We start from the raw sequence: 10,401 nt of genomic DNA, 5'->3' as shown, positions 1-10,401 counted from the left end.
AATTTATTTTACCAATCATATCGTGTATGTACTATCCTTTTTCTCGTTTAATTAAACGAATCTTTCTGGTTCCTTTGAGTTAAGACAGAGACCTACTACGTGTTAAATTAAAACAAAGTGCGTTTGAATAATGATGTGGTTGTATATATATATATATATATATATATATATATATACACACACACACACACACACACACACACACACACACAATGGATCGGCAACAATGAAGAACAATTTGTGTGTTTATTTATTTATTTATATATTATTACAGGAAACAAAAATCACGCTGTTTAATCAAACACAGTTAATTTGAACTTGAATATTTTTTCCCCTATTATATTTAGATTTTTATACATCCTACAGCAAAAGCCGTTAGGAAGTTCTGAATTTGCATTGACTGAAAGTACTCCTATCTTGTGTGTTCCTGTTTTTTTTTGTTTGTTTTTTTTTAGGATGGAGGGGGGGGGGGCGGAGCGGTTATGGAACTTTCAACTGCAGTAGAATTGGAGGAACATTCCTGGCTGCCCACATGGATAACGTCGTTTGTAATACAAACATACCTTACTGCATGTTTAGAAAACATTTGATTGATATATCCCAGATGCATTCATATTATGGAATATTGTGCTTTTGCTTTCAGCAGATTGTACTAGATCACACAAATTATTAGCCTTTGACGGGCAGGTCTAGCTACAAATAGAGTGTGAAATAAAACAATTCCATAAGCAATTTACAGAATTTTACACAGGATTCGGTTCGCTGTTTAGTGTTTAAATATTTCACACACACACACACACACACACACACACACACACACACACACACACACACACCTGTTTTGGTTTCATATCAAATGTGGGTTTTTCATGGTGGTCTTTAGATATTACATTATAATCTATCATGCCATGCATATGCGACCTATCCATCAATGTCTCCATCCAGTTATATGGAGAGCACTTTAAATGTCACAATGTAATTCTTTGTATTCAGGTGTATTTAAACAATTTTCTGGCATGACAGATTCTGGTGAGGCGATCTTACACTTGACTTCAGAATAATGACACAAATTACCAGATAAAACATGGACTCCTCCAAACCCATTACATTAATTATCTAAGCACTCTCTAAAGGCGGCTTGCCATATCAGCCCGTTTTGATCGGAATATGGATAATGAAGTACTTGGTCTACATCAACAATTCCGTCCCCATGTCTCTCCATCTTAATACAGAATCATTATTTCTCCCCACGTCTTCTGGAACAATATTATTCTAGTGCAGTAACAGAAATTCTGATTCGAACCGCATACGTGCTGCTCAATCCTGGCTTCCCAATTACAACGCCCAGGGACTGATTAAAAGCTAATGATATGGCCTGCTTACCTTTTCTCCAGTTAATTGAGTGGATAAATGCTGGGAGATAGAACCGACATTTAAACATGTAGTTTGGGGGAATTTAATGTCGGTTAAAAAAATAATCTTATGCCGGTATCTTAAAAATACTGCAAATTACCTTTAGGGCGTAACTATATTAAACAAGGAAACATCTGATTTGATTTGAATTAAGCTTATTTTTAGAAAATAAATAAATATCAATTGATCATTTAATTTTGTACACACAATGTTTAATGTAAATTTAGTTGCACAATCCTAATTCCAATACACAACATCCGATAAAATTACAATCATTTGTATTATTTTAAAGTGTGTGTGTATGCAATTATTGTACTCAAAAGCTAAATTGAGTTTGCCAATGTTTAATATTTTTCGTATACCAAAATGTCAGTGTCAAGCTAAATACTAAACTGTGTTTATAATGGGTTAAGATTTGTTTACTGGTAGTTCTTAAACACATGACTTACAGTGAACTGAATACATCCAACGAATTCAAATCACGTCAAGAGAAATTATATATATATATATATATATATATATATATATATATATATATATATATATATATATATGCGGTTATGCTTGTTCATAAATTAACATACATAGACCTACATACTTTAAAATGTAACACTAATATGATTTTTTTTAATTCTCAAAATTGTAGCGTAACTGGTCTAATCATCCAGAAGCAATGCAGGAGGGCGGCGCAAACCAGTCCCTAATTGAGAGACAATTGTTGTTCATAAGGATCAGATGTGTTTAAACAGGTCTTTAAACAATTCGCATTACCTAATATCACTAGAGGTGAGCATATTTGTTACAGAAGTGCCGTGATTAAGCCTGTTAAATACATAGCCCTCTAGTCCTGATATCAAATTGTATTGCGCATTACAGACCCACAACACACCTCAATGCGCTTCACAAAAGAAATACAGTATTAACATGTATTTACTTAACAAGCGACTCAAAATACAGTATTAACATGCATTTACTTAACAAGCGACTCAAAAGGTGACATTCCTGATTTCTTTTAATCACCCCTAACCCCATTGTGCTTACACACACACACGCTATGGCAAAACACATGTGTAACAATTTTCTGATTTTGAAGTTGATATTGATATATGTGTGTGTGTATATATATATATATATGTAGAGATGTGCGCCACAAAAGTGTGTTTCATATTAAATAATGTTATTGCATTCATTTTTACGCAGCGGCCTTTTAAACAATGTCTATTTTTTTCGCTATTTTCCGGATGTGATGTTTGTTTCTACTATATTTCATTTACCAAACGAGATTTTTGCAGCAACAAACAACGTGCGTTTATTTCCGGTTCAATTGTAAACTCATTGACCTAGCGCTCGAGCGTGGGCAACCTGTTGGGAACTGTAAGGCAACTGCGAACTTTTATGTTTGTTTGTTCGTTTCAACGGAAATACAATTAAACTGCTTGACATCTTGTATTGCCACTACATTTAAAGTTTAGATCATTCCTATGTTCTATTCCATTCAACCCGTGGATGTGTGAAAGCTGTTTCAACATCTGATTAATGTTTCACTGACGCAAAGGGTTATGAGACGAACCCCGATCAGGTGTACAAGTTTGCAGCCTTGTCCAACTCTGAATAACAGTGCTAGGAACAACCTAAAGGCAGCAGCGTTGCCCTTTTCTCTGCACTTATATCTTAAACATCTGAGCAACCAGCTTTGCGGCTAGAAACATGTTAATTGACAACGGAGCTCATTATGGCGTGCACATGTAAAACGCAGCGAGAAAGATTGTGGACAAAAGCGCAGTAATGAACTGTCAACAATCGAGTATATCTACACGACCGGGATCACTTGAGAATGGGGCATTTAAAGGCAACAAAGGATTGTCTGGGATAGGAAGAAAAGAAGACCTGGACTTTTGTTTAGTCAACGCAATTGATTATAAATGAAAGATTAACAGAGTAGCTTCAGATTTTATAAAGAGGTGAAGGAAAAAAAGCCCAATTAAGAGTCCACCAAATGTTAACTACATCGCTTCCCCCCCCCGTTTAGCCCGAATGAAATTCTAATTAAACCGTCCCTCACGATCATTTTGGAAAGCAATTTATCTCCCTGCTGGAGCAGAGAAAGCCAGTTGTATTGCTTGTTAGAAGAAGCGTTAGTTCTTGGCACAAAGAGCTCACAAGGCACATTGTAAAATGCCAAGGGGAAGTTAATGAGCATCAGACGAACTCCTTGGATCTATTCCTAGAGAACGGCGTTGAAAAGATGGAATCAGCCAACAGACTGTATAGTGTTCTGTACACTGTCCTTTATAGGACTCATTAAAAGGCCAATCTACAGTGTTGTTCCACATAAACAGCACAAGGAAAACATTCAACTGAGAAGGATTATAATTAAAAGATGTCGTAATAAATAATGATTGTTTTTTTATTAGTGCACTTACACTTTATTCTTATTGAACTTTAAATGAAGATACTGTACTACAGTTCCTTAACACACACGCACAAACACGTTCATCAGACATTAACTCGTCAACAGTTGTATATTTCATAGTGACTGAATCTCCTAAAAATATTGTATAATTTAAATATCCAGAATGTTCCTTTCTTAAAATACAAATGAATCCAGTTAAATTAACTAACATTTCACCCCACCTGAACTCCTCTTTCATACCGTGCTTCAAAACAGCCCCCTAGTGTTTTACTCTGTGCTGCTTAATTTTTGAAAATCCCCAAAATAACTTTCAGCCCACAATGACCAAGGGGGATTCGTATTGTTTTCTGTGCGTTGATATGTTACCACATGGTGACAGGATCTTTATCATTCCATTGAAATTGCTGCTCTGGAGCTAGCATCTAAACAAGCATGTAAGCTATCTTTGAAATGTTCAGTAGGGTGGTAAATGCAGTGGTAGAATCATTCACAAAGTGTGTCAGTGTGATATCCCCCTGTGTTTTTTTTAATGAGCGAAAGTGATTTCTCGATGTACACCAACTTCGTAAAGATTATACCCAGTAAATCTAATCCAGTATGTCAAATGCAACTGATTGTAATTAAAACATAAAAAAAATGGAAAATCAAAACAAATAAAGGTAATCCCTACATTGAAGTCATATGGTTCACCCATAACTTACTGGTATACAGTGGTACAGAATTCAATTATTTAACGCTGCACCAGGAGGAGAACCCATGGAGATATTATTATTATTATTATTATTTGTTTATTTAGCAGACACCTTTATCCAAGGCGACTTACAGAGTCTAGGGTGTGTGAACTATGCATCAGCTGCAGAGTCACTTACAATTACGTCTCACCCGAAAGACGGAGCACAAGGAGGTTAAGTGACTTGTTCAGGGTCACACAATGGGTTAGTGGCTGAGGTGGGATTTGAACCGGGGACTTCCTGGTTACAAGCCCGTTTCTTTAACCACTGGACCACAGCCTCCTATACAGCTCATTCCCAAAGGGGGCAGTAAAAGACAGCTGCAGCAACAGCATACAATCAAACAATGAAATTGTTGGGTTTGCTATATTGCACTTTCACAAATACAGCTCAGTTTTACGAAGTCAAAGAATCCAGTCCGCAAGCAAGCAGCAAGCAGTCTCAAGAAAGAATGCAGCCGTGTGTACCTGTAACAGTAGGAGCATGCATGGAGTGTGCGGTAAGTTTGTAATAGAAAGTACTTTGTGGTTTACATTTCATTGTTTAAGCATATTTGGAGATGCATATTTGGAGGACAGAGGCAGTGTTTTTACTAGGTGAGCCACTGGGGACCCAATTCACTCCAGACTGTTTAATTTAATTTACAGATAATATTGAAGTGGGCTGTCTTTTACTGGCCTATTAATAACACCTTGGACCAAAAACAAAACTGCGGCAATGTTACTGTAATATCAAGAAACAACTATAATGCATGTAAGAGCTTTTACACAAACCTCCTCAGTTATTTATATGACCTCTTGTGCAAACCCTGGAACTAAAGGCTTTTATTAGGGTTAAGGAAGATCCCAACCGATATTATTAACAATAAAACATATTTCCCAGGACATGACTGACACCTTTGCATTTCAAGTCAAGCAAGTACCAAAATACTTTTCTTTTGTTAGTTCGGTCTTTAATTTAACAACTTGTCAAACTGTACACAACATTTTCTCCTATATAATACTGTGTTATAAAGCAATCACTACAGATTTATTTAATCAAAGCCTTTAAACAATTCTTAATAGGGCATTTCTCGACAGACCCATAAGGCCAGCGTCCCTTCTAAAGCCCCCTCTGTTTTCTAATTTTATTTTGTTAATATGCTTAAAACCCAACAGTGAATTAATGACTTTCTTTCACCCAGCTTTTCTCTCAAACGAAGACTGGACCGCTGCAAGCTCATTTCTTTTGGGTCACATCCAAGGTTTCCTTAGTATGTCTTTGGGTTTGGGTTGGCACCTTTTCATCACTAACCCTTGAGAAGAACAGCTGTCCACAAGATAATGAACAGCACAAGATACTGGTCCAGGCTGGCAACCCTAACAGGTTCAAGTTCAATGTACTAGTCATTGCCACCACAAATCTGTGGTATCTTTGGTAAATACACTGCAGGGCTTTTAGCATTTGAATACATAATGTAAAGCTAGTCATTTGGAAGGACTCCAGATCCTGCTCTTCAAAGCCCTTTAGATCATTCATCACATTGCCTTGACTGGTACATCACCTTCAGGGTATGAGCTGGCCCAGCTGAGTAACACAGGCAGCTGCCAATCACTCAGAACTTCAGGAGTCAGGATGATAACATTTGTCAATCCTCCAGTTTCTGTAAAATATCTGAATTCTGAACATCCCAAAGAGAGAATCAGGGATCTGAATTCTGAACATCCCAAAGAAAGAATCAGGGAACATATCTATTCAGCTGGCTACAGTGTAAAAGTAAATCTATAGCAGGATCCTGAAAAATATAACATTCCGATTTTTTTTTTTAATCCTTTTATTAGAATTTGACCAGTTATTTAGAAATATTCCTCCTCCTGTTCTTTGGGCTTCTTTTAGAACCCTGATTTTGTTTAACTTATAAAAATAACGATCTGATAAAACATATATTATTATTATTTTAAACCAAATGACTTACAAATAAAACCAATAGGGCGTTCCATGCATGAAGCATTCCATTGAACCATCAGAGGTTCATTGTAGAACCATTTCTTTTATCAGTGGACTACATTTGTTTAATACTGTGTCTATGGAAACCTTTAGGGTAAAATCTGACGGCATCCACATATGCTTAATAATATATTCTTGGAATTGTACATTTAATTACGGAAAACATCAAATTAATATTGAGCACAATTTGATTATTGTAATTTTTTTTCTTTAACTGTTACTCATTTTTACGCAAAAAAATTAAAACATGTTAATGTCGAAAAAGTGCATGCGATTATCATATAAACAATATATTTAAAGACAAACAAGCAACAATAATGAATATATCATGTAGTTTTAAAAGAAGGTAGCTATTTCAGTAATGCAAATCAAACAATGCAATCAGCTCCCTCTGGCGGATACATATTTTGTTGCATACAGTATCATAATTTCAGTGGTTGAAAGTTGTTGGATTTTGTCCATTGGAAGTAATTGACATTACTAAAACCACAACATATCATTACACATGTACCCAGGACAAAAATAGCAAAAAACTTCACTTTAAAAAACTAGAATCATCTGTGAACAACAAACTGTTATCTCAGGTACACTACGCTTAGCAATTCAGCCTATAATCAGTTTATGAGAGTATGTCTGCATACATGTAATATGAGCATTGTATCTTTATATTATAGAACTGATATGAGAAAAATGCAAACAAAGGTTATATTAGACCGATAAATAGTTTATAGTAACTGCAATATTTCATATCACTGAATTATTTATTACTCATTTATAATAGCTTAAATAAAAACAGTGAATATCCATATATTAAGACACTTTTAAAAGGTTAACACTTACAAAAGAACAGTCATTTACAAAATAAAATCAGTAACATGCAAATGATAAGATACAGCAAAACATTTTTCTTTAGCCTCTTAGTTTTGCACGTGGTGTCGGCGATCGTGACACAGACTTAGAGCTAGAGCGAGAGGGAGGTAAGTCACTCGACTTTGTTTTTTGTTTGTCTTGAGGGGTGCATTTCTGAAAACGTTTTCCAGCCCTTTGATTCCTCCCTTGTGGAGATTGTGCCTTTCCTAAAAACTGTTCCCATTGAGGGATCTGCTCTTCAACTGATGCCCAGTATTGAGTCTGTGTCAAAAAATGAAGTAAAGAATTGCCATCTTTTGTTTTTACAATTTATAGCACACTATACACTTAATATACTTGTTTAATTCTCATTTTAATTTTTTGTTAAATCAATTACAGTCCTGGAGTGCCATTCCGCTCCAGGTTTAACAGGTACGATGATATCATTAACTACTTCAGGGTTTGGATGGAGGTTTAATTGGTTAACAATTTAGAACAGCGTTGGAACAAAGACCAGAAGTAGAAAGACCAACTTTGTACACCTGGCAGCTGCTAATTAGAACAGGGGAATGTATTTATGATAGACAGATAGAAAGATAGCTATTAGAGAGAGGGGCCAAAAACTACTGGGGTTAATCTATAAACAGTTTAACAAAACAAACCAGAGAGATTTTAATATGTAGAATAAGACAGTTTACCTCAATGCTGACAACATTAGGGTGTGGAAGTATACATGCTCTGGCATGTAATCTTTCTTCTACTGCTTCTAAATCCTGAAACAAATAATCCAGATTATATACGAGGAATTTTTTGCTCTGGCAAGGTGCGACCTTGCTGCTTTCTTCCTACTCCAAAGCTATGCCACAATTTACCAATCAACTGCCTGATTTACAACACTCCAAGAAACCGGAAATTCCATCTCTCCTATTGGCTCAGCTTTGATTCTAACAACTTTCCATCGGGTGATATTTCAGTGTTCATTCATTCAAAAACATGGTTAGTAAAGCAAATTCAAAATAATTCTATGACATATTAAAAACGGTTAAGTATTCAGCTTGCAGGGAGTGATTCAATTAAAATGAGCACACTCACTTTCAAGAGGGCAGTATTTCTGTCATGTGCTGCTTCAGACACCGCTGTCCGATTTTTCTTCTCCTTCTGCTGGCCCTCAATTAGATTTTCCATCTGCTGGAGCAGAGCTGTTCTCTGGTCTAGTCTAGGAATCCAAAACATTACAGTTGCAACAATCAATCAGTTGCAATTCACAGCAGGCTATCAATCAATCGCAATTCACAGCAGGCTATTTTATTGGCATACAGTACTTTCCATTCATTTTTTTTTTTTTTATAGCTAAACCAGAAGGTTGTTTACTGTTTTAGTACATTAACGGACAATTTTGTTTATAAATAAACTGAATAATGATAAATAATTAAGAAGTCAAGAGGTAAAGAAACAAAAGTTGACATACATCTCCTCGTGTCTTTTGCTCAACTCAACTTCCTGATATAAGTAAGACGTCATATTCCTGTAGCCGATCGATGTGTTCCCTTTACTGGTAGCTTATAGTATTTGCCTGGTTAAAAAGAAAGAAATGCCTCATAACAGGGAAGGTTCACTTTTTGCCCTTTACACTTATGGCAATGATTGGTGAAATTCTTGATGGGATCCCCAGTCTGAGTCAAACACACATTTAATGTTAAAGCCATGTCTACAGAATTTAAATTCGCTGAAACAATCATTCTTACAACATTCCACCAGATGGCGCTCCCGTATTTAAGTTATTAAACTCAAACATTTGAAATGCAAAAAGGCCTGCGTGTAGTGTTTTATGTAGTAAAACTTGTAGAAATTATATTTGTTATAATTTTGTGTGTGTTGGAATTGAATTGAGTAGTCTGCATCAGTACGACCGATTTATATATTTATTTTCTTAAATCAGAACTGCATAGCAACACATTTCCTGAAAAGTATGGCAAACACGTCGTGAGGAAAACTGTCATGACTTGTGCATGTAAACTGTCATGACTTGTGCATGTAAACTGTCATGACTTGTGCATGTAAACGCCGCCAATGAAACCTATTGCAAAATAAATGCTTGTGGAACTATTCCAATGGACGTTAACTTGTCGATTTATTTTTGTAATTCATAGGGATATGTTTTGAATTAATCGTTTTGCTATAATTATGCAGTAATTAAATTCTAACCACAGTAATTATGGGGGACTGGTTTTACATTCAATCATTGTAAATATATGGGAGAATGCTAATATCACTATGTAATAATATCACTCGTGCTGTATATTGTAACATGCAGTATTCCCTTGGCCCCTGATAACTGATTGTATGTCTACATTTGCTCATTATATATAATGGACTTCAGTAGCACGATAAACTACATTACACCGATTTTTGATAAATGGGCATTATAAATAATACATCAAATTGTCGCGTCCAGGGTCTATAAAACATATATGCAAAGTAACTTAAAATGAAAGTATAATTTAAGGTACCGCACATAAATCAAGCCTTGAAAACATATGGCAACTTTAACAATAATGTTAATTTTAGATGTCTTAACAAGCTCAAGCTTTTCAAAACAAATAATATTGTACCAACATTTACTTTCTCCGCGAAAATAATAATATTAAGCCAAACTTTTACCTACAATAACTCTGAAGCTCATCGGAGGCAATGTTTTGCTCCTACAGATTTTATACTTGTAGTCATGGAGACAGAAAGGCACTTGCCAACCCAAATGGACCAATGGCATCAATGGTTATAGACGCCATTATTGTGAGGGGCAAAACGGTAACATACCTCAATATGGTTACTCAGTTTTCAGCTTTTTTACTGCATGTATTAATTATTGTGTGTGTGTGTGTGTGTGTGTGTGTGTGTGTGTGTGTGTGTGTGTGTGTGTGTGTGTGTGTGTGTGTGTGTGTGTGTGTGTGTGTATAATAAAGGTATGCTCCATCAGAGTAATGTTATAAACCATGTAGTAAAACATGT

General features: G+C 35.6%; 1 protein-coding gene across 1 annotated transcript; it reads right to left on the bottom strand.

Annotated features, from left to right (window-relative positions):
* Positions 1 to 5,376: 5,376 nt before the first annotated feature.
* Positions 5,377 to 10,133, bottom strand: LOC117411822 (centrosomal protein 15 kDa-like). Its single transcript, XM_034019598.3, has 5 exons — positions 10,058 to 10,133; positions 8,861 to 8,965; positions 8,485 to 8,608; positions 8,091 to 8,165; positions 5,377 to 7,674 (listed from the first exon to the last, which is right to left on the bottom strand). Exons 2-5 carry the CDS (start codon positions 8,911 to 8,913, stop codon positions 7,453 to 7,455), a joined length of 474 nt encoding a protein of 157 aa, XP_033875489.3. The 5' UTR covers positions 8,914 to 8,965; positions 10,058 to 10,133; the 3' UTR covers positions 5,377 to 7,452.
* Positions 10,134 to 10,401: the final 268 nt, after the last annotated feature.

Source organism: Acipenser ruthenus, chromosome 16 (genome assembly GCF_902713425.1).
Source record: "Acipenser ruthenus chromosome 16, fAciRut3.2 maternal haplotype, whole genome shotgun sequence".
Classification (NCBI taxonomy): Eukaryota; Metazoa; Chordata; class Actinopteri; order Acipenseriformes; family Acipenseridae; genus Acipenser; species Acipenser ruthenus.
This window is presented reverse-complemented; position numbering and strand designations above follow the sequence as displayed.